General features: G+C 41.9%; 1 protein-coding gene across 2 annotated transcripts in view; it reads left to right on the top strand.

Annotated features, from left to right (window-relative positions):
• LOC124119292 (tetratricopeptide repeat protein 28-like) overlaps positions 1-25,912 on the top strand; it is a 309,240-nt gene that overhangs the window by 125,321 nt on the left and 158,007 nt on the right. For both annotated transcript variants that reach the window (XR_006858615.1, XM_046481753.2), the window contains exons 8-10: positions 9,195-9,447; positions 14,346-14,526; positions 18,355-19,663. Coding sequence is in view for 1 of the 2 variants with exons in the window: in XM_046481753.2 (XP_046337709.1) it covers positions 9,195-9,447; positions 14,346-14,526; positions 18,355-19,663 (1,743 nt within the window). In the remaining variant the exon portion in view is untranslated. The remainder of the gene's footprint in view (positions 1-9,194; positions 9,448-14,345; positions 14,527-18,354; positions 19,664-25,912) is intronic.

Raw genomic sequence — 25,912 nt, 5'->3', positions numbered from 1 at the left:
CCATAGCGCCTCTGCAGATCCCTCCTCAACCGCCCTTTCAGCTGGTGCCTATCTACACAGCGCCTATACAGACGCCTGCGCCTCTGCCGCCACTGCGACAGCTGACCTCACAGACGCCTTCTACCTCTCGTCACTACGCGGACTCGGCTTCCCCAAGTACGTCTTCAAGTCAGAGTGACAGCAGATCTTATCGACAGGGTCGTAGATCTAGGAGCCACTTCCCGGTTCGCAGACGCTATATGGCTATTGATTCGACTCCTCGGAGAGCGCCTTCATCCCTTGCTATGATGACACCCCCATGGACGGCAAGTCCCACATTGGTTTTGACCAAGTCGAAGACTGGCTGGCAGACAGATTGGACGCAATCGCTCTCTCACTCAGCCTAGAGGTCGATAGCAAGAGGGCCATCTGTGCGGACCCCACTTCGATCCCTTCTGACCCACTGATCAGAGACATGATCTCAGCTCAGGATGAGGACTTCAGTAAGCTGTCACTGACTCCGTCCTTCAGGCCCTCACGTTATAGAAGAGATGACTTCCCAGTCCACTCTCTTCAAGTTGCGGACCACACTCACTCCTTAGATGAGGACATGCACCGCATGACAGGATCAAACCGCTCCACCTCAGTCCGAGTTTGCAACAACAAACTCACCTACGTGGAAACCAAGATTCACCACACGCTCAAAATTCTCTCACTGATGGTGTCGTCCTCCAGGGCTATACTGCAGGACTTTACGGTTGTATCCTACCTCAAACAACAAGTGGAACAGATGCGCTCTCACATGCACGCCACTCTGATCGAACTCACTACCACTAGACGCCTTGGGTACCTTGCCTTGTCGAATTGGGACCCAGAGTTCAAGGGAGACCTTTTGCATCAACCTTGGTCCAGCTCTGACCTTTTTAATTTACAGATATCCAAGACACACTCCCGGGTCTCAGCCTTTGCCTTTGATGAGACGTCTCTCAAGGCCCTGGCCAGGGTGTCACAGCCAACCTTTGCTAAGGCGTCCCAGTCTGGCTCCTACCAGCCACGACGCAACACCCTCCACCTCAACCCCTCGGGGCAGAGGCAACGGGAAAGGAAAGTCCTCAGGCACATACCATTCCCGCCGCGGCCACCTCAAGGGAGGTAACCCTGACCGCAGGGACCTCAAGAATCGCCAGACAGGCACGACTGGGACCTCCCACCCCCACCCCTACAAGTTGTCAACACCCCAGTAGTTGTCACCAACATCATCCGACACGGGTACAAGCTGACGCTTATAGACGACCCACCACTTACATCGTCCCCCATAGTGGACACATACCCCCCACCCAACAGCAGCTACTGAGCCGGAACATCACGGCGCTGCTAGACAAGAAAGTTATAGAGGTTGTACATGCCCCATCCATAACACCAGGCTTCTACTCACCTGTCTTCCTGGTCACCAAGAAGGACTCGGACAAACACAGGATGATCCACAACCTCGCCGCTTTCAACCAACGCTACCTGTTGCGTCCACCTTATTTCAGGATGACCATGCTCAGGCTACTGCGATCCCGGATCCAGGCACAGGAGGCGCTCATCAGCCTTGATTGAGGGCGCCTACCTACATGTCCCTATACAACCCGACGACCGAAAATTCCTCTGCTTCATCTTCATGGGAGTCCATTATTAATGGGCGGTCCTCCCATTTGGAATTTCTTCAGCCCCATGGCTATTCACACGGCTTACCAAGCCGATAGCCTCACACCTCCATCGCCGGGACATCCAGTTCGTGGCGTACATAGACGACTGCCTACTGAACCATCGGGACACATTCACTCTACTCCACCACAGGGACTTCACCCTCTGGCTCCTAAGCTGTGGTTGAAGATCAACCTGAGGAAGTCAGAGTTGACATGCCTTCAGTTCATCGGGGGCCTCTTTCAGACGGACCTCGATCTCATCTCTGTACCCAGAGACCGGTGGGAGCGCATGCAGGCGCACCTGACTCCAGCTCTCCACCTACCACGCACCCTGCGCCAATGGCAAGTCCTCCTGGGCCTCCTAACCTCAGCGCAGGACTTGACCTACAGAGGAGGGGTCCAAATGCATCCAGTTCAGATGTTCCTGGCACCCTACATCAGGCGCCAGGACCCCTCCGTATACATCGTCCTCCCGGATCATCTCAAGCAGCATCTCCGGTGGTAGACAGTGGAATCGAATGTCTCAGGCGGCGTCTCCTTGACAGGGCTTACGACCTCTCTGTGCCTATTTGTAGACGCATCTCTACAGGGATGGAGCGCCTATGGCACATCAACAACCTCGAACTGGAGGCGCTTATCTTGGCCATCGCTCACTGGAAGCAGGCCCTCAGACACACCCAGCTCTCCATCTCGATGGACAACATCACTGTCGTATGGTGCCTTCAGAACTAAGGAACGACTCATTCGACTTCGCTCCTTCAACAGACGTTCCGATTGTTTCATCTGGGGATTCAGTTCCAGGTCCAACACATTCCGGGCTGCCGAAACATCCTAGCGGTTGCCCTATCTCAGCCAGGCAAAGTGGCTCCCACAGAGTGGAAACTTCACCCAGATGCCTTCACTCTTGTTTGTCGAGACCACAGTCTCCCCAACATAGACCTATTCGTCACCAGCTAGAACTACCAGATCCCGACCTACATATCTCGGGTCCCAGATCCACTGGCTTGGGCAGTCGCTGCTTTCAGCGTCCTCAGGGAAGGACTAAAAAGTGTACGCTTTTCCGCCACCTGTACTCCTTCCCAAAGTCGTCCTTAAGATCAGATCGACACAGAACCTCGATCTGACTTTGGTCGCGCCCTGATGGCCAGTGAAGGCTTGGTTCGTCGACCTCAGGAAGCTGTCCAACGCCAACCCACTGCCACTCCTAGATTGGCCAAATCTGCGGATCCACCCACACAGCAGGCAGCCACACCCAGGACCAGACAGGTTATGTCTTCATGTCTGGTCCATTTACAGAGAGCATTGAACGCCAAAGGCTACTCGGCCAGAGTGGCTAGGGCCATCACGAAGGCACATCGCCCAACCAACATTGATGACAAGTGGCAATCCTTCGAGAGCTTTTGCAGGGGCAAGCAACAAGACCCCACATCTGCATTGCCTCAATTCCTGGCCAAGTTCATGATCCATCTGCATCACAAGCGTAAGCTCAAGGGCAGTACCATCATACCTTGTGGCGCTCAACTCCGTCCTGGCAGTTCTGAGAGATCGACACATGACGAAAATCCTAGAACTCCAGGCACTGCTGCGCTCATTCAGGCTGGAAGACCAAAAGGTTCCGTCCCCCAGCTTGGGCCTTTCGAGCCACTCAAAACATTGTCATTCTACAATCTGATGAAAAAGACGGTCTTCCTACTGGCGCTCGCCGCAGCAGCCCGTGTCAGTGAGCTACATGCCCTTGAAGCCACATGGATCCACTTTGAGCAGGGAGCACACGAAGCCATGCATCTGGGCCTGTGCTGGGACTTCATTGCAAAGAATCAGCTCCCAGGCCAGCCCGATAGATCGAACTAGAGCTCCGTCTATGTCCGGTTAGAGCGCTTCGTTGCTACATCCGATGATCCAAGGAATGCCGTAGACAACGACGACACCTCTTCGTACCGGTATCTGCAACCTTGGGAGCAGAAGTCAGACGCAACACGATCGCCCTCTGGCTACGTAGCATTGGAGGATGTGCAGCTTTGGTCCGTTCGTAGTGGCCCAGCAGGTTACCACTACTACACGTCATTGACCACGCCTCCAAGTCCAGAGCCAGCCTCTCGACCTCCCCTGGCATAAGCCCTGGACTTAGAAGGTTCATGCCTCATTTGCATTACAGCTCAGTGCTCCAGTCTCGACCTAACCGAGTAATATTGTCAGGCTGCGCAGTACCAGGACACAACTCATACCTGACTCTTCCCTTCCATGTAATGGTCATCCACGCCGACCATACAGCTGAAGACGGGCTGAAGTGGATAGAGTTTCCCATACATGGAGTGGTTACCTCATGCTGACCACACAGCCGAGGACGGGCTGAGGGAATGGGAGGTTCCCATACATGGAGTGGTCAACCCAAGCCGACCACACAGCCAAGATGAAAATCCACATCTGAAGGTATGCCCTGCTCCGGTTCAGTCTGATAAAGATGCATTAAGGAGTAATGCAGGATAAGTAAAAAATCTAGTAAAATCCAAGGTATTTTTTATATTTGTATACTTATCCTGCATTACTGCGTCTAAAGGGACCCACCCATCGCAGATCTTCCTCCCCACGTTGACTTCCGATGTTTCAGACTCCAGAGTAATGTGAGGATCAGTGACGTCACTTCCTTTGGTCACGTGGGAGCTGCGTGATTGGTTGGCCTCTCAGCTAGTTGGAGCAACTTCTTCAAGCAAAGACCTTCACACAGCTCTTTTCTCTGTCAAGAACAAGCAGTAATATGCATTAAGGAGTAATGCAGGATAAGTATACAAATATAAAAATTTTTTACTAGTTTTAAACTGATTTCCCTACCACTTTGTGGTGATTTACATATGACATCTGGAAATATGAGCAAGAAAGATCCTCTTCGCCCAGCCTACTTTTTCTACATCTGGCCCTCACGATTTATACTGCAATTGCTGTGGCCAGTATAGTTCTGACAAGAGGTGCTCTTTATGTAGTCATCTTACTGATGAATCACATAGCATATATCTTCACAAGTGTCATCAATGTGAGGTGGATTGCCGTTCAAGGACTCCAACAAGTCGTCATCTACCAAGAAGTCATAGAAGTCCAGCAAGCTGACTGTCCCCTCTAGCGCTACAGAGGCAGAGCCACCGGAATCTTTCTTGCCTGCCATCTCGATGGCCAATGATGGTGTTTCACACAGCTACCTGACAGAAGACGTTGGTACTTCACCTCATCAACAGTCTGTTGCTGAAAAACAAGGGTCCACATCTACATCGGCACCGCCGGCTTCTACAGACATCGCCAGGTTCTCTCAGTTGATTTTTCCAAAACTGCATTGTCTACACTTTTGATCAACCCATTTACCACTCCTAGAATGTCTGCTACCAGCCGCATCTCCCTCTCCTTTGTGTGTTGTTCCGGGTGTTCCTCCTCACCTAGAGACAATCGCGCTCACCCGTCGATGTTTCAGACTCCAGAGTAATGTGAGGATCAGTGACGTCACTTCCTTTGGTCACGTGGGAGCTGCGTGATTGGTTGGCCTCTCAGCTAGTTGGAGCAACTTCTTCAAGCAAAGACCTTCACACAGCTCTTTTCTCTGTCAAGAACAAGTAGTAATATGCATTTGCCACTCCTAGAATGTCTGCTACCAGCCGCATCTCCCTCTCCTTTGTGTGTTGTTCTGGGTGTTTCTCCTCACCTAGAGACAATCGCGCTCACCCGTCGATGGTGACAAACAAAGATTCCCCAGTTACTGGTCATCAGGATTCACATTCTTTAATTTTTCAGAGAAGTAAGGATTGGTCCTGAGCCTCACCCAAGCATTGACATTCCAAGGATAGTTGATCGTATAAACGATGCTTGAAGGACCGCTCGTCTAGGGATCGATTTTCTCAGGATTGGGGCTTAGGGGATCAACTGGCTAAGAACTGATGATCAAACCTCCACATACCACCTCCTGTTCATCCAGATTCTGCAAATGACTAATACTCATAGTCTCTGAGTCTCTCCCAATCTGCTTCTCCCCTTCCAGTTCTGGTTCCTTCTACCTTATCAGTAACAGCTGCTCCCTACCTCTTGGGTACCAGTGGCTCCTGGTCTGGATAGCTCAAGTTCTCTCACACAGTCTGCTCTTCCTGGCTCAGCTGTTCCGGATCCTCCGATCATGGGCCGGCTGACAAAGATATGGATCATGAACCCTCCCCTGCATCGTCTTCTGAGAGTTTTGAACCTGCAAACCCTGCACTGGTCCTTCCCTGGATTGCGGATCAGCTTTGACTTAAACGCTGTACTTCATCAGATGATTGGTTATCATGCTTCACTGTTCCCTCTGCCAGCTCTAAGAACATCACGCTACCTCCCAGGCATGTTTTTTTTACTTGGATATTTCAACTAATCTCGACAGTGCTTTTGCATCTTTCCGTTGTTTATGCAAGCCTTTTTATGTTTAGGATTCTGGCACCCATGGCATGTCTGAGACTGTTTCAGCTCCGGAACTCGATGGCAGTCTCTCGACCATTGACTGCATTGACTGTGGAGGATCGTGACCTGGCTCACACTGTAAGGTGGATGCTCCCTATGATATCCACCATCCTTTTGGCAAAGGAGGACCAACAGAAGAATTTGTTCCTGCCCAAAGGAACAGGGACAGCCAGTCCTCCTCCAGACAAACTGTGTTGTTCCCCAGCCCCAAAGACAAATACCACAAATGGCTCCATATCTAGATATAAGTCAATAAATTTTCTGTAGTTTTATCATAAAAAATTGAATCAATCGTGTTTGGCATCTGCATCAATCACAGTGGGCAGAGCTTATTTACGGTTGTGCTATAAATAGCAAAGCACATGGTCATATGTACATGTGACACATTCAATGCATTTGTGTTCAAAGTGTATTGTTTTGCATATTTTTACGGCAGAACAGGAGCAGAACAACAGTTTCGGTTAATGTAACAGTAACGATACATAAATACGAAATGATGACACGATTCTTTCAGTGCAATACGAAAATAGGTAGGCCTATTTGTTTAGTTTTGGTCATTTGGATTCAACAGTTAGATCTATATCACACAATAATCAGATTATACTTCGACCATACTACGGGCCTACACTTTTGCTAGGTGGCCGCCCCTGTTCTGGTCCAATCCTCACAAGACTTGAGTAATTGCACAGTAATTGCACCCTGTCCGCCATTTATGGAAGGATGCTTTTGGAAGTCAGATATGGCCTTTTCTTTCCACTACCGAAACATCAATTCAGTCCCTTGATCCTGTCAGCGTATGTCAGCGCAGATAACCAATGCGTGTACCCGCTCCTGCTCTTTTGCACTATGCCTCATGTATTTACAGAATATATCTTGGAACTTTTGCTACTGTGTTTATTTTGTTTTGCTTATTGGGGCTCCCATACTGAGTATCAAATTGGAGGGTTGACTTGCTCATCTGAAAAGACTTAGGACTGATACAGAAAGGACTGATAAATCCTTGGTTCTGGCAATCATGTCGCTTATTCAAATCATAAGTCAGATTTGTTGTTAATTTGTGTCCTTTTGTAGACTGAGAATTCTTGAGTTACAAAAGGTCTTCAGGTGTGGTTCAAAACACATATCTAGATGATTCATTGAAGATCTGGTAGTACTTCATATCAGCAGTGAGTCTCTGAATCCCCGCACCACTTTCGAGCAACTAACAGAATAATATCGATGCTAATTTTAGCTCCTCCCACCAAAATAATGTTTCAGTGAATCATAACCCTCATCTCACTAGTAACTAATTTCCATTCTGTCAATTTCTAAATTCTTTCAGCATTACCAGATTCATCCTTCCTAACACAACTACTAAATTACATCTTGTCATCAAGAATGTCAATATTTGGTTAGACCGGTAGACCCTAATCAGAATGTTGATCTAAAAGAAACATCTACTGACCAATAGTATTCAATTCCCCTGGTTACCCTTTGATCTCTTGGGGGAGATGAGCCCAAGGACTTAATCTTTGCAATTTCCCTCTGCACAATAGTAAAGATTGCCATTTCCCAAGGGGAAAGGAATCAAGGATCATATTGATATTCTCCCAGGTCGAACCTCATCAAAATACAGTCACCCTTCCTGTTTCCATTTCATACATCAGCCTTGAACTTAGTAGAATTTCATAAACAATATCTGTTAATATCAGAAACCTTCTTTTAAAATCCCATTTAATTTATCTCTGCACAAAATTATATATATATATAAAAAAATCACTTTGCATTAAGAGATAATATAACCTGCAAACTCACTTGGTTTCCCTTTTGAACATTAGATTATAAAACCTTTTAAGGTGGTGAACCGTCCCTGTGTGTTAAGTAGGTAGAATTTCAGTTTCAAGGTTTTAGATTTGACATGAAATAATTGAATTTTCTGGTAGACAACTTCACAAAAAGTATGTAATAAATAGGATATCATGAAATGTCATGTTTCTCTCATCTCGTGACGGGGCTATGCCACTTGTGAAAATATCTCCTTTCCCCCAGTAACTTGATGAGAGAAACATATTTCACTAGACACATGAAATATCCTCTTCAGATTCCCTCTTTCTACCCATAACTCACACCTGATAGGTCCTCACTACCCTTTTAATATAGCCTATTTTCTCAAATTTCCACTGTATATTGCAAGTTCACCTTCTTTACACTTCCCAAGTTACTCAAGTATATGTCTGAAAGGCCATATGAGCTCATGTCATCACAAGTCACAGTCCTTACACTTTTTCACACTTTCAGCTTCTTCTCTGAAATGTTTTGATGGATTTAGCTGAGATGTTGTGTGAATGTTTGTTACTGTAAAGGGGTTCCAGTTTGTTCAAGGCATCACAATTGGAATTTCAATATAGCTGCCAGGTGCCATCTTTGACTTAAATTTTAAAGAATTAATTAAAAAAATTCCTCCAAAATTAAAGAGACAGAGGGCTGAAACTTTGTGGGTCAAATGGCCACCATATGTATTTCCAAGCTTGTTGGGGTCATTTTTACCAGAATATTGAAAAATAAAAGTAATTGTGCATCATGAATATCTTCTCTTGATGAAATCCAAGTTCAAGTTCACGAGATTCAAATCTTACTCAGTTTTGAGCTGTTATGTTTGTCAAAATGAGAATGATAATCAGTCTTGATTATCTGCAGACTCCTTTGGATATTAACGGCAAGTAATGGTGAAAATTGTATGTATGGAACACTGAAAATTAGTGATGACACAAGGTGTTTGCGAAAAGGGTAAGCATGTCCTCTGCTACAAAAACACAGCATATATGTTGAGCCCCAATAATAACTACTTTCATAACATTTTAAATGGAGAAATGGCCATGAAGGTCTTCAAGATCTTCAAGCACACCTGACTGAAAGTCAAGTGAACTTATGTCACACCAACCACAGTTCTACATTACTGTAGTACCTCTTCAAACAATAACCCAAACAGCCCAAACAACATGACTGCAGAGTTTATTAAAACAGAAAGTGCAGTTTTGGCTCCACCAGTGTTGAACAAGTTTGTTTTTTTTCTTTCAGAGAGTGTTGGTTGATCTTAGTCGTCCTGAAGAAGCACTTGCTGTGGCTGAAAGGGCATGCACCCGTGCCTTCATTGATTTGCTACTTGAGAGGCAAGCAGGTTCTGCAGGCTTGTTTAATGGAACAACTATGGACTTGTCTCCTATTACCATAGACCAGATCAACACAACTGTTAGTAAGCAGCATGGAGTGGTTTTGTACTTCTCCATTGCTGCTGGATTTCTTTACAGCTGGCTTCTCACACCTAAAAATGGTTAGTCAACTTCACCATTCTTCCAGTTAAATTGCATGAAGGATTGCTTGACAATGGTATTAGGATCTACACCAAAACATCACCTTTAAAGTAAATATAGAAGTTGTTATCCATAAATTGTCTCTTCTTTGTCATCCATCAACTTCTTAGTAATGCTTATCAAACAATTCACTGTGAGGGCCATTTCTAAAGTTTGTTTTTCATTGTATATAGCCTTATGCATGTCATGTTTATGTTGTTTAAATAATTATGTATGAAAAATGAGGACAATATTTTGATATTAGAAGTAGGTAATATGTATGTACTGGTATTGTTACATTGAATTCCACCAAGGGTCATCATTTTTGAATTTTATACTGGAATGTTAATTAAATACTTGGCACTATAGTAAAGGTTAATTAACTATCTTTGTTACACACTTACAAAATATTAATGTTCTTGATAACACAAGAACTGATGACTGTTATCGGAGAAAACTGAGGTAGTTCTCTTTCCTCGTGAACTGAACCAACCTCGATATTGAGGTGAGGTAAGGTAATATGGGTATTAACATCACGTCTGAGATTCTTGCACTTCAGCGACTTGTGTGTGGGGAGAGGGTGTGTTTCTATGTGTGTGGGTTGGGGTGTGGGTGTGTGTGTGGGGGGTTGGTGTATGGGTGGGGCTGCCTGTACCAGTCCGGACTGTTGCCGATTTATTGTGCAGTAGTTTAACATGAATACCCCACTCAGACATTGTAAACTGACTCTGGGCTGACCAGTCCTTGTTTTAGCCCCTTAATGCCGAGCGCCAGACAGGGTAACAACAAGTACCATCTTTTTATGTCTTTTGGTATGGTACATTTATGTAGAATAAAGGTGTCAACATTTATAGATGACTTGAGGTGACTTGTCCTTTCCTGGTGGGCAGGAAAATTTAAACTGTGACATCAAGGGTGTTATGATGTCACAAACTGGGGTTATCAGGATTCAAATATTACTGTAGTTCTGTGGAAGTTGATTACATATTTGCACACGTCTTTCACATTATCCAGGAATTGGGCCTTTTGAGATGATTTTAGTTTATGTTTTCCTAAATTGGTAAAAAAACTGTAAGTTGTCTGAAAAAATTTGGCATTTTTTTCTTGTTTACAGCAATAGACAGTTAACTATCCAGGCTATTACTAGATTCAGAAAAAAAATGTTTCCCTGTGGTATATTCTGGTTATGATGGTTATGTATATTCAAGTATGATCAGACAATAGTTATCTTTGTAAATAATTCTAGGAATTCTACCTCTATTACCTCAGGAGTACTCCCACCCACCTCCCCAATAATCTGCATCTAGGATGACTGATGTTGGCAAAAAGAAGCTGAAAAAGAAGTTTTTCCAAACTGTTGTGAAGCAGGCCCCATCACACAACACCCACGTGACCACGGAAGTGATGAAGTCACGTATATGTCATATTGCTGCTTGTCATCAGGATGATAAGTTATGTTTAATAAACTGCTCCAACTAACTGTGTCCATCCTTTATGGTTTTCATTATTTCTCCTTCTGGTTGGTGTTAAAACGTTCTACTATATTCTTTGGCGGTAGCATTTATATTTTGCATGTGTTAGTGGCTTTTTGTTGCTGTAATTTTTACATGTGCTTTGTTGTTCCAATCCGCCATCTTGAATATATGGGTGGGTCATGTTCATCGTGGCATATATGTTCCTAATACATTTTCATGGCTTGGTAATTGTTTCTGATACATTCTATCAACCATTTATTGGAGTTTAAGGTTTTTCTCAATTGTAAATTTCATATTTTACCACCTATTGTTGGGTACATGTGTCTGCAACTTTGACTTAAATTACAGATTTATGCTCGCTCGTTGCTCTGGTTGTTCTGGCAAGAAGCCACTAAAGGACCCTAAAGGACCCTGACCCTAACCCCTTGCATACACTTCTTACGCCTCAGGCGCCTTCTAGGTCTCAAGCATTTCAAGCATCTCAAGTGTCTCCTGTGCCTCTGATGCCTCCTATGCTTCAGGTGCCTGTAGTGCCTACACCTCCTGCGATCATTGCGTCCTCAGCCAATATGTCCTCTTGAGGGTCTGCCTCACCTTGCTCCTCTTCTAGACAAAGCTCCAAGTGTTCTTGATCTAGGCGTACATCAAGGAGCTGCACTCAGGTCCATTGTTCACAGGGCTACCATTCTGACTCATCTGATGGTGCCTTTATCCTGAACTATGACATCTCCACTTGTGCCTTGCCCTGGTCCAGGGGTGGATAAGAAGGACACAATCTGGTCTAAGCCGACCTCCATTGTACCTGATCCGATTTTGAGGGATATGATCAGGGCGTTTGAAGAGGACTAGGCAAACAAGTCGCTCACTCCTGCTTTCAAGGTGCCTTGTTTTAAGAAGGGGGACTTCATGTCCACGCGTTCCATACTACACACACCTTGGACGAAGACCTCACACACATGACTGGCTTGTCTCAACCATTAACTCTAAAGGAGATTAATCTATTCTTGCAGAACTGGGCCATCTTGGCAGACACTTTTCTGACGAACATATTGTGATGATAGACCCACCTCTGACCACCACTCCTTGGCCTTGAGTCTATCCCAGTCATCAACATCGACCTCTGACAGACAACATCAACATCCTTTTGTCCAAGAGGGCCATTGAGATGGTGCATGCCCTGGCCATAACACCAGGCTTCTACTCACCAATTTTCCTCATCCCCTAGGACATGGAAAAGTTGAGGATTATACACATTCCGATTCCCTGATGACACCAATGATTCCCTGATCAGAATTTCAGCGGCCCTGTGTACTATGTACACGCATCACTAAGCCAGTGGCCTCCTACCTCCACCTGAGGAACATTCGGTTTGAATCCTACAGAGACGATTGTCCACTGAATCATCCAGATTCAGCGACCATGCTTTTTCACCGGGACTTTATCAGGCGCATACTCCATCAGCTGGAATGGATTGTCAAAAGGTCAGACCTCACCCCATAATACTGACTTCAGTTCACAGGCGGCCTATGTTGCCTTCCAGCTAATGTTGCAGCTGGCCTGGATCCTCCGAGGGCCAACAATCCTCATGAGATCAGGGTGGTCGCTTCTAGGATGGCTCTACACAGCAAATTCCTCATCAGAGCCATCATGGAAGGATGCTTTTTGAGATCTGACACAGTCTTTGCATGCCTCTACCTGCCAGCAGGTCTCCAATCCCAAACGCCACTAAAATCACCAGCTGGCCTTTCCCGACTCTCACAGTGTTCATGCACCAGACAGGGGGGCTTTATGCTACAAGCCTTGGCTTGGTAAGTCAGTTTTAAGACCTTAGCATACACTACTTTCTATTGCTGCCTTTCACTGAGATTTTCTCATACTCTCGTTCTTCCTTGGACACTGGTCCTTTAGTTGCTGATCTTCGCTAAAAGCTGAACTGGATGGTTACCGGGATGTCTTTGAGGGTTCCAGAGGATCACATTTGTGGCTATGCCGACCTCTGATGCATTAAGGAGTAATGCAGGATAAGTTAACAAAATTTAGTAAAATCTAAATATTATTTACATTTGTGTACTTATCCTTCATTACTATCATATATCACTGTCTATAAAGCGACCCCCGCCTGTAAGGCGTTGTCCCCTGTAAGCCTTTAAAATCGATGCTAATTTAGATACCCCATCTATAAATTTAATCGGAATGAACACATCACCAGGGCATACGCAATCCCCACATTTCCAATAAAAACATGTTTGTCTTTCTCAGAAAACAATTACAGCAAAGTTAGGGAAACAAACAGATGATGATAACAATTAAACTTGGTCAATACAAATTTGAAATTTGAGATAAAACATCACTGGACATTATGATTTACTGATTAAAATGTATTTCCTTTTCTACTGGGCATTGTTTTGTTTGCAGAGTTTAAGATTATCATGTGCATTGTCTCGTAAACTAAGCCAGAAGCAGCAATCAGCTGTACACACGTTTTCTCAGAACTACCGGTTATTCGGTTAAAACTTACCCAATAATATAACTTTTTATAAAATAATTTTTATACAATGATTGGAAGAATTGTATCTGAAACTATTATTTTATCAGGAATAATATATTCCAATATCATGTTATTTTAGTTACAGCTTTACTATATATGTTTGAAATAAATTATTTACCATAAACGTAGCACTTTGGCACTGATCGCTATTGCCGGATACTTTTTCATGTGGAACAATTTGACCATCACTGCCAATTCTCCCGTGCTTGAGATCAAGAATACTTCATGTTGACATATTAAACTACAACAAATATGATTTTCAAAGAGTGAAAGTATGGCATTTATGTGACATATGTATCCATTCTCTGTCATTTTAACCATAGATTACTGTAGATAACAAACGGAAGTCCAGATATACCGTGAACACTTTTTATAAACAGACAGTATATATACATGATTAATTTGCTTACTTCAGTACGGATTTGTTGACATAGTATTTCCGGTGTTACATGCTCATGATAATGTCTTTGTGTTGGGGGGAAAAAACATCAGAACTCTTCAACCTTGTGTATAAGACGACTCCACTGGAAAGCCCCCTAATTCGAAGTATGAAAAACTCACCTCATACACAGCAATACATGGTACGTCTAAGGGCCTGCCCATTGCAGAGCTACCTCCCAACGATGTCTTCAAATGTTACGATCAAGCAGTAATGTGAAGATACGTAATGTCATCACTTCCATGGTCACGTGGGTGCTGTGTGATTGGGGTCTGCCTTACAACAGGTTGGGACAATTTCCTTGGCAGCTGGATCTCACACAGCTTCATTTCTGTCAAAAGTAAGCAGTAAATGCATAAGGAGTAATGCACTATAAGTATACAGATGTTACTAAAATTGAATTCTGTATTGTTGTAGGTTTGATCAAGTTCGAAAAGGTGGCACTAAGTGAGCTGGAAGCAGATATGGAGCCCTCAGCAGGTGACAGCCAGAGTGTTTTGAGCTTTACAACAGCCTCCATATTAGAAAACTGTGTAGGACAGATGCGAGAAGCCATTGGGGTTGACAGTCACATACAGCCTGATAGCATCAGCATAAGGTATATCAAGTTGTTATAAAAATGTAATGTGTAATGTGTTAATGTTGTTATAAAAATGTAATGTGTATATATGAATGTGGTTACTGTGTTGGAACGAAAATCTCAAATCCATGACAATTATTCATACAGAGAACCAGTGTTAGTGGAGCAGACTGAATCACATGACTGATGGAAACAAAAGGAGAGCCACAGTAAAAAATCATTTCTAAGAGTGGAAAGATTGATCAATCCAACATTTTGAAGGATGGAAAAAATGACCTACGAACTTGCCAAATGAAATGTGCTAGTTGATACATGGCCCGGGTCCAATAACCTGTGATTAACAAATCCTGATTGCTTCACCAAGACCACATTAATAATATTTGAGTTCATGAGAAAGAGTGTGGATACATTTGAGTACATTTAGCAATGAAATTATCCCCCAAAGAAACATTGAAAACATGATTTTTGGTTATCAAAGATAAGAAAAGAACATAATGCTTGTTAGCTTTCCCTGTTTTCTTTCCTTGATTTCTTTCCTTGTTTTCTTCAACCACAGCATGGCTATATAATCATCTATTCATTGTGGCCAATTGTCAATGGTCATTCCATTTGCTTTAGATCTCATCAGATTACTGCTACCCCCAAATATTCCTTGATTGCTTCCTTGTAAGAAGAGAGTATTGATGATATATATTCCAGACTCGAAACCAAAATACTAACCCTGTTATAAACTATGTAAGTAATATGCCACAACGGTTCAGCTATCACCACTTAACAATTAACAGTCAATAATAATGAAATACAGAACTCATATTGTTATGAGGCAGTGTATATTACAACTTTATTTCTGTCGATAGTAACAGGCCTACCAATGAAAATTGACTGACTGCAACAAAAACCTGTCATATGATTACCATACACAAGGAATCGGTAACAGGAAATGATGAGATAGTAACTATAACTAAGAAACAGTATCATTAATCTTAGAGCACACTGCTGAAAACATTGATTAACGGTGGCACTAAAACACACAGACCGCAACATTCCATCCTAGGCATGCGCAGAACAAGAGGGAAGTTGATTGCCATGGCACGAGGATCAACAAACAGTAAGTAAAGGTACATATTACAGCGCTTATATAGAATATTCTAGATGTGTATTATCTCAGCGCTGTAAAATGTAAATCTGCTTGCTGTTTGTTGATCCTCGTGACATGAATGCAAACCACATTACAAAGACAACATTGCAAAACAGTTCTCTGATAATAATCTAATAAGCCTGGAATAACATTAAGACTATCATTTGAGACCAACAAACACAATCGCATAAGGACACATGATGACCGGTCTTTCGTCATTGAGTTGAACTCTTTTTATGCTTGTTTTGAAACTTTTTATTTTTCCTCATATTTTGAAAATAAATTTCTGTCGCTGCAGCAGAATTATAACTAAGGCATATCAAATGATGATGTTCTTGAATCTTTTAGTGCACTAAACATATGAAAAGACCAGATTATTTATATGGTATGGTATTGAAAGAAGGCAGTGAGCAGTTGTGGGGAATATTTCGAAAACCTTTTCAAGCTTCATTACATTCCCATCATGTTCCTCTGTTCTAACATTCTACTCATTCCCCCAAAGTAAAACCCAACTGTACACAATGACTATCACACTGTGGCTTTGATTTCAATAGCTAGGTAATGCCTTCGTGCACATTATCAAGAGATTGTTATTTGTTGAAGTTGAGCATTTTCTGGACCGTTTGCAATTTGCATATTGACCCAACAGGTGTCGAGGACACAACACAGTCTCCTGCATAAAATCTGTAGCCATCTAGAAAATGGTATGTCTTATGTAAGAATATTGTCGATTTTTCATCGGCTTTCAATACCATACAGCCCCATGAACTTATGAAAATTTTTAACATGGGTGTTACTTCAAATATTGAATTTTGACATTTGCATCGGTCTTATTCTCCAGGTCAAACTGTTCATGGTGTTATTTGAAACAACAGGCTCTATGACTGTACAATTTAGATACTGCAGACCAAGATGAGATTAGATCCATTATATGTTTCTAAAACTTAAAATACATCACACACACAAATACACATCACATTTTGGGATGCTTAGGGAAAGTATCTATTATGTGATGCCATTATCAACTATTTTAGCAAAGCATATCTACAAAAAACGACATTTGAAAATCGTGTGCAACAAAATATTGCCATTTTCTCACTTTACCAATTCCCTGTTCAAAATAGAATTATTTATTCTTATAACTTATATAGCTACAATCAAATCTTGCATACACCACGGAGCAGACCACTGCGTCTATAAAGTCGTTTATAGATTTACCCCTGGGATAGGATAAATGGTGAATTAGACAGAATTCTTCCGCATGCTTATACCCAAATGCTGACCATAGCCTGACTGCTTCTTCGGCACCAGGCCTTTTGGGGATAAAAATTATATTACCTACGCCATGGTTATAGTACTGTCCTCGTTGCTTTCCTCGGTGTTTGGTAGGATTGTGCCTAGGTCGACAAACTCACCACACCAGATTTTTTCTCACCTGTTGTTTGACATGTGCATCTATTCCATCCGCACGGAAGGATAGGGAATCCCTGTATCGTGTGTTCTGATTGGCTGGCCAAGCTGCGTCACCGTCAGCCTTGTTGTGAGCATCGGGGATCCTCCCTATGTTGGGCAAAATGGCGGGAGAAGACCATCTTCACTTAAAAAAATGTTTATTTAATGTACATATTTTCATTTATGACTTGGTGTTGACTGAATAGAATGGCTTCGCTGGTTATAACACCACCCCGGTTATAACACCCAAATCTTCCTGGACATGTGTTGGCATTATTACCAGGGATGACAACAAGGGAGTAGCAATTAAGTTATGAAATATAAGGGTTGTTGCTGTTTGGAGAATATGAACTGAACTTCATTGTTGCAAATATAATATGTATACTAAAGTACATTATTGTACATACACATTTACTTTATATTATGCCTTTCCCAAATAAAGTTTTGCAGGGAATGTAGAGACATGGTCTGACCATCATATTTTGTTTCTGGATCATAAACCATTCAATATTTCTTCTTGTAACTTTGTATACACATCAAGCATAAGCTGAACTGGTGCAGTGTACCTTTCAGGAATTTTTTATTTTTTTGTATGTGTATCCATTGCAATAAATAAATCAAATGTGTATTTTTGATATTATTGGTTATTGACATGATGTTATTACATGCCATGATTAAGTAAAATATCAAGCTATGAAACACAGAAGTGCGATCTCAGTCACCTTATTCACGCCATCAGAAATAAATAAATACTTGCACTTCAGGGATACTTTTTTTTATAAAACTGTAATCATCCACGGCCCTCACAGAAGGTAGTCCAGTCTCTTGTCATGCTCAGTTGCATCAGCCAGCAAATAGTCCTACGGCATCTAAACAGTTTTCGCTGGCTGTGTTAGAGAGAGGGTAGAAGCCAGAGACTAGGGCCCCTTTAAGGTTGGCATACTGTTCAATGACACATCCTTAACTGAGGTTAACATTAAGTTTCAATCAAAACCTACAGAACACAAATTTAGTGAACCCAGTTAGGGTCATGCAATAAAGTAGTGAGTCAATACTCATACCAATCAGTTCCATAAAGTTCTAAGTGGTTCTTATCTCGGCAATGTCGACCATGATGTAACCTTGTCAGTACTGTTTTCAGACCGGTCTTATAAGATACTGACTCAATGAGATTATTTGCATCTTGTCAAATATATAACATCTGTATTTTTCATTGCTTACTGAAAGTAACAAAACATGTATTTTTATTTTCACAGAGGTGCAAGACATAGCATAGAGAACCAGAGTGGATCAGAAAGTGAGAATGATGATGTATTCCAGCTTCAGTTGGAGGAAATTGGTGATCGTCTTATTGCTGAAAATGATCGCACAGGATTCCTACGAATGGTTAACAGAGGCCATTCTTTCAATACATCAACATACAGTGTCAACAGTATACTTAGCCTTTCCAGTGGTGCTGGTGGAACTGTCAACACAAACTTCTCATCTTACAGAGGGAATGCAAGACACATTAATGGAGGTCGTTCTCCTCTCTCTGCCTTGTATAATTTCCTTTTGGGACCAATGGAAGAAGCACTGGCAAATTTAAGCCAAAACTTTTCAGATCCTATTGATCTTATTCTTGTGCTTCAAGGTGATTTATACCTGATACCATTTCTTATGTTGCGGAAGGAACAAGCTGAAGATTATTTATTTGAACGCTATAATTTGATAATTGTTCCATCTATCAGTGCCCTTTCCAACACACAAAAACTTGACCGCCAGGGGCGACCTATGATAGATTCATCAGGTGCTTTAGTTGTTGGCAATCCAAGACTAAGTTCAACCATAAGTCAGCATTGGCATCTTCATGAGATCCCAGGAGCAGAGTATGAGTCTAGGATTGTTGGAGAGTTGTTGTCATGTCGTCCACTCATTGGGGTAGAGGCTACAAAGGGCGCCATTTTGCATCAGATAGAGCAAGTTGAGGTGATCCACTTTGCCACTCACATCTCATGGAAGCTTTCATCTATAGTACTGTCGCCTACAGAATTGGTTTCATCAGGAGGCAGGTATCCAACAATCAAGTCTCAAGAAAATAGTGGTGGTGAATTTGACTCATTAGAAGGTCCTCCATTGTCAGAATACCTACTTACAGCAGCAGACATTCTGAATCTAAAACTCCATGCAAAACTAGTTGTGTTAAACTCTGGCTATACTGATGATAGAGCAGGTCGTGTTAACACTGATGGTGTGATTGGCCTGACCCGGGCCTTACTATCAGCAGGAGCCCAATGTGTGTTATTTTCATTATGGCCAGTACCTGACCAGGCTTCAAAGTTATTGATGCGCATTTTCTACACAGCATTAGAAGACAATCAGAGAGTAACTCAGGCTCTTGCTAAAGCTGTGAAAACGGTACAGTGCACAAAACAGTTCTCTCACCCCTCAAACTGGGGTGGCTGGGTGTTGGTAGGTAGTGATGTGTGTCTCAGTAGCAAGATGGCATTGATGGGACATGCTGTGTGTGAGATTCTGCAGTCTCCAACCCAGTGTCGGGAAGCAATGAGGGTTCTCTTGCACCTGGTAAGTTTATGAATGGTAAAACATTTGCAACAGGAACTCAGTTCATTCAGCAGTTTGCAAGTTGCAAAAGCTTGAATAGAAATTAAAGTTGGCATGTTTTATATTTTAAACAATAATATTGTAAGGAGAGGTGAAATGGGGTTTTAACATTGCATTCAATAATATGCACTTATATAGTGATGAAACCACTGACCTTCTCAGTAAGGATAAGAATTTATGGATGAACAACTTCTTTATTACAATTAAGAGCGACGTTTCGGTGTAGGTTCTGACACCGTTATCAAGCAAGTGATTTACAGAGTGCTTACTTACTTACTTACTTTGGAGATTTAATGTGCGCTTTCCGACTGATACGTATTTCGCACACGGGCCCGGCAAGGCCATTTAATGTGTTTCCGAAAGGGGCGAAAGTGGTCTGTGCAACCCAAAAGGGGGGTTTAAGGGGTTGCTTATATAGAATTTGGGAATTTTGAGATTTGGAATAGATGCCGATGGGATTGGGGAGGAGAACTAAGGGAGGTGGGTATGGTGGATGTTTGTTTGTTTATGTGATTTTGATTTGGTAGGTTATTGTGTTTTTAGATGCGTTTTATTAGTTCCGTTTTTATTAAGAATACGCCTAAGGCCTTGAAGTTTTCTAGTTTATTTTGTGGGTTTAGTATTGCTTCTAGAGTTAGAGCCTTGTTTAGATTGAGGGTGGTTTGTAATGCGGTTCGATGTGTTAGGTAGTGTGTGCAGTGGATGAGTGCGTGTTCTGGGGTTTCTGGTTGTTTGCAGTGTGGGCAGTTACCTGTAGTGTGTTTTTTAAATTTTTTTAGGTGGTTATTTAGGTTGGTGTGTCCTGTTTGGAGTTTAGTGATTACTCTGTCGATTTTTTGGGATGGATGGAGAATTTTTGGTTTGGTTAGTGGTTTGCTGAGCACTTTTTTGATTTGGCTATTTGAGTTTAGATATAGGTTATGCCATATTTTTGTGATTTTTGCTTGTTTACACTTTTAATTTCTGATTTTGAGATGGGTAAGTTTAAGCTTATTTCTGGGATTTTGAGGGATAGTTTAGCTGCTTTATCGGCGTTTTCATTACCGTATATTCCTACGTGGGCGGGTATCCACAAGAAGGTTATTTGTTTGCCTGCCTTAGTTAGGTCGTTGGAGCTTTTAAGTATTTGATTTATTAATTGAGGTCGGTTTTTGGTATTTTTGTTTTGGAGGGCTTGCAGTCCACTTAGGGAGTTGGTAAGTATTAGGATTTTTTTGTGTTTTTTTTATTCTTGATTATGGAGGGCTGAGGCCATGCCCATTAGTTCTGCTGTGAATATTGATTGGTTGTTTGGGAGTCGGAAGGATTGTGTGGTTTTAGTTGGTTGTGTGGTATGAACTCCGAAACCTGTGTGTTTGGAGGTCGGATCTGAGGATCCGTCCGTGTAAATGTGACACCAATTTGGCCAATTTTCGTGTATGTATGCTAGTGTGGTGGTTTTAGCTATGTTTGGGTCGGTTTGTTTATTTATTTGGCTAGCTAGTGTTGTGTCTATTTTGGGTATTTTAAGTTTAGGGGTGAAGATATTTGATTGTTTGCAGTTTTGTTTAAGATTTTTAATTTGGTGTCCATTTAGGTAGTTTGTTATTCTTTGGGATATTGGGGTGAGTAAGGGGTGTTTACGAGCTAGAGCTTGGTTTTTGGGGCTGATGTTTTGGTTTATTAAGTTTTGGATGAGAGGGTTTGATTGGGACGCGGCCCAGAAATTTAAGCTTAGCTGTTCCCTGTGTAGACTTAGTGGCATTTCTCCTGTTAAGGCCTGAAGTGAAGTGTAGGAGGTGCCATGTTGGGTGCGTGTAATTAGTTTGGGAGACTGATATTGTATTGAGTCAAGTTTTTTAGATAGAGAGTTGTTTAGGGTGTTGTATATGGCGCAGCCGTAGTCTAGTTTTGATCTAATTAGTGATATGTAGAGTGAGAGGAGGGTATCTTTGGATGCTCCCCAGTTTGAGCCAGTGAGGCATCTTAGGGTGTTTAGGTCTTCACTGCATTTAGTTGTTAGGTTTATGATGTGAGCATCCCAGGTGAGATGTTCATCGAAAATAAGTCCTAAGAATTTGGTTTGTTTTTGAAATTTGATTGTTTGATTGTTTAGCTGGAGGATTGGGGAGGCGGGTTTCATGTTTTTATGTTTGAAAACTATTCCTGTTGTTTTTTCTGAGTTAAGGGAGAAGCCCCATTTGTCAGCCCATTGTTGTATTTTATTAAGAGATTTTGGGAGTAAATTTTGGACCATGTTCATCCTTTTAGTGCGGATCCAGATGGCTCCATCATCCGCGAATTTTGATGTGTTTACTTTAGGGGATAGGCCCTCGAATAGATCGTTTATCATTATATTGAAGAGGGTGGGGCTGAGGATACTGCCCTGTGGAGTACCATTTTCTAGGGGACATTGGTCCGATAGAGTTTGGTCTATACCCACGGTTATTTTACGATTGTTTAGGAAGTCCTGGATGTAGTTTATTATCTGACCTTTGAGTCCTATTTTTTTAAGTTTTTGTATTAGCCCATCGTGCCATACCATGTCGAAAGCTTTAGAGAAGTCTAAGAAGATGCCTGTGGTATATTGTTTATTTAGTTGTCCTGTCTTAATATCTTGTTCTAGGCGGGCGAGGTTATCTAGGGTTGAGCGGCCAGGAGTGAAACCGCTTTGATCTGGGTTATGATGTTATTTTGGGTTAAGTAATGTTGTAATCTATTTTTAGCCATTGATTCCATTACTTTACATAAGTTTGAAGTTAGGGATATTGGTCTATATGAGTTAGCTTGATTAGCTGGTTTATTAGGTTTAGGGATTGGTATGACTAGGGCCTGTTTCCAGGGAGTAGGAACCTGTCCGTTTAGGTAGATGAGATTGTATAGTTTGAGTAGTGCCTGGAGTAGTTTTAGGGGGAGTTTTTTAATTATTTGGTAAGAAGTTAGGTCTAATCCTGGGGCTGTGCCCTTTTTGCTGTTTTGGATTACGTAGAGGAGCTCTTCCATTGTGTAGGGTTGATTTATTTCTAGATTGTTATTGTTTGGTTCTTTTGTGGGTTTGTTTTCTGTTTTAAGTTTATCTTGGAATTTTTTACTGAAGTTGGTGTTACTGCTAGCAGCCAAAAAGTGTTTGGCGAGATTATTTGCTTTTTGGGCGGGGTTGGTTGAGATGTCAATGTTAGGGGTTTTTTTATGTCGTTTTAAGCCTCTGATGGCGTGGATTTTGCGCCAGACCATTCTGGCATCTGTACGGTTATTTATACCTTCGCAGAATTTTTTCCAGTCTCTACTTTTGGCTATTTGGACTAGTTTTGAACCTGGTGGTTTAGTTCGTGGGCTATGTTTAAATATTTGTAGTCGCGTTTTGCTTTATTGAAGGCTGATATACGTTTTCGTCTAGTCTGTTCTATTTACAGAGTGTAGTAGGCAAGTATATATACAAGTAGGAGGCAATGTTTATACAGTAGAGTAGATATTGTTATACTGGAGTAGAAAAGCCTGTTGTGTACACACAAGGGCAGTGATGACAATCATGGTGAAGTGACATAAACAAAGGATGAAGCCAGTAATGTAAACAACAGGATTATGGCTGATTGGGGTCTTTGATGACAGTGTACCACATTCCATGCAATTGTGGACAAGCTTACATTGGAGAAACATCTAGGCCCCTCAAAACCCGAATTAAAGAACATCAAAGCTCAGTCTCCAAAGATGACTCTAAATCAGCTCTATCAGACCACATCCGTGACAACCCAAGCCACAGCATCCAGTGGGAGAGAGTCACAACCCTCGCCACCAACCTCAAAGACTTCAAGATGAAGAAGCTACAAGAAGCCATCAACATCAAAAGACTTCAGCCCTCAATAAACTGTGACCAAGGCTATTACATACCCCTTCCCCCCCAGCGTACCATCAACTCATCAAAGACTCCAATCAGCAATAATCCCGTTGTTTACATTACTGGCTTCATCCTTTGATTATGTCACTGACTTCACCGATGATTGTCATCACTACCCTTGTGTATACATAACAGGCTTCTCAAATCCAGTATAACAATATCTACTCTACTGTATAAACATTGCCTCCTACTTGTATATATACTTGCCTACTACACTCTGTAAATCAGTTGCTTGATAACGGTTTTAGAACCTACATCGAAATGTTGCTCTTAATTGTAATAAAGAAGTTGTTCATCCATAAATTCTTATCCTTACTTAGTACTCCAACTAAATGCCTATCAAAGAAGTCACTGACCTTCTGCTCCCTGCATGGGCAGACGCTATATCCTAGAGACCACAGAGGCAGTCCAATATTATAACTATGCTGTCCTTCTGTAAGATAATTAGGAGATAAACATACTGTGTTTTCAATGTAGAGCTAGGTTACCTGTAGATTTAACCCCGCTAAATTGAATTTGGAACCGAACGCGCAGCGTGAGGTTTCAAATGTTAAATTTAGCGCGGTTAAATCTACAGGTAACCTAGCTCTACATTGAAAACACAGTATGTTTATCTCCATTCTACCATGACTAAATAAAATGCGAACTCTTTGGTGTTAGCAAATATACTGAGTGAAGCGGCATGGGTTGAGTTCAGTGTTTTGAGTGGGTTATCGATCTGAATTACGGAATCACCGAACAAATTATGGTGCCGTATATACTCAAGCAGTTTGTTTACACCGTAATACTTCACTCTAACATATAACAGGCATTGAAAGCATATAAGCACGGCAGCTTGGTAAGCTGACATGAGGTGGGCATCCCTAAAGAAAACAAAGCAAGCTTTGCAAGGCTTTCGCTCTACATCGCACTTCACCATTATGACGTCATATCGCTCATTGTGACGTGAAAGAAATGACGTCACAGTCGTATATAGAAAAGCGCCAAAATTCCAAACTCTCTGTGTCTCCAAAACGTAAAATCATTCCTTGTGTAGATTTCTATCGTGTTTTCTGCACGAAATGTATTGCCACACATCCTTTGAATATTGTAGTAACCGCGTCTGTGCATTTTGTAACCTGTAATTACAGATATAATTATTTAAATATGCCTACCGACACTGACTGAAAATAGTACTATTCTATGAATATTAGCTTCCGCGGTGATGCGGCCGTCAAACCATCTGTTTCAATCAGAGGGGGTTTATTGTGATTTAATAGCCTGTGATTGACCAATCAGAATCGAGTAAATTCCAAATTCATGGTAGAATTACTAATATCAGTAACTCTGCCCTAGTAAGTACTGCCCCAGTTAACAATACTAACATACAAGCATACAATTTTAACTTATCCTTGCCTCAATGCTTGTCAAAATAACCTGTCAGCTTAACTGGTCAAAGACCTTTTAAGCTACTATATAGGTGTATTGTCCATTCCTGCAGTCATTTTTTGCTTTCTGACTGAAAACTTAGATACCAGTGGATATTGACAAATCTCAACCAAGACATACTTGATTCTGATTGGTCAAAATAAAACTAAAATCACTTATCTATTTCCATTAGAACCTTGAAAATTAGAAGGCCTTTTTCATGACTTGGGTATAAATAGATTAAATGCCTACATATCTATGCATGTAACAATGCATATTACAATGACTGAAACTGTGTATGTTCAATATTCGACATTATCAGATGTTTTTGCAACGTTGTCCTTAACCTTAATCCCGACTGGTTTGATGATCAACACTGCTCTCTTTCAAAAATCACGAAAAAACACAAACTAATCTTAAGACACTCATTGGTACACTGCACAAGCACTTGGTCACAACAGTTTTATCAAACATGATGTTATGGATAAAGTCTGTTTCAAAACATATGCAATTAAGTAAAAACTACATAACTACTGTATCATTATCATAACAGTCACACTTCTTCACATGCTGGCGTCAAAAGCTGGGAAATTTTTTACAGCTAAGAAATGGTTGTAGTCAGCCATATTTCTTGGTGGTTCTGTTGGCAATGAGGTTGTGCCATTTCGGTTCCAGTGACTTTCCACCAGTAAATAATTACACTTTAGGGTTGTTCCCGGGTTGATGCAGTTTGCAAATGGCACTGTCACTGTACACAATACTACTCAATTTTCGGGTCAAATGTTGTATTTGGGTCCCCACTTTGGTGGTCTTCTTAGGAAACCGCTGCCTTTGGCATATTTGCTTCTGCATAAGCACGCATGCGCTAGCATGCCGAAAATCATTAAGAGGCATTTTTGAGCCATAGGACCCCAAAAATTAGCTGGGAT

This window comes from Haliotis rufescens, unplaced genomic scaffold (genome assembly GCF_023055435.1).
Source record: "Haliotis rufescens isolate VD_foot unplaced genomic scaffold, xgHalRufe1.0.p SCAF_36, whole genome shotgun sequence".
NCBI lineage: Eukaryota > Metazoa > Mollusca > Gastropoda > Lepetellida > Haliotidae > Haliotis > Haliotis rufescens.
Note: the sequence above shows the minus strand (reverse complement) of the source record. Positions and strands in the feature narration are given on the sequence as shown.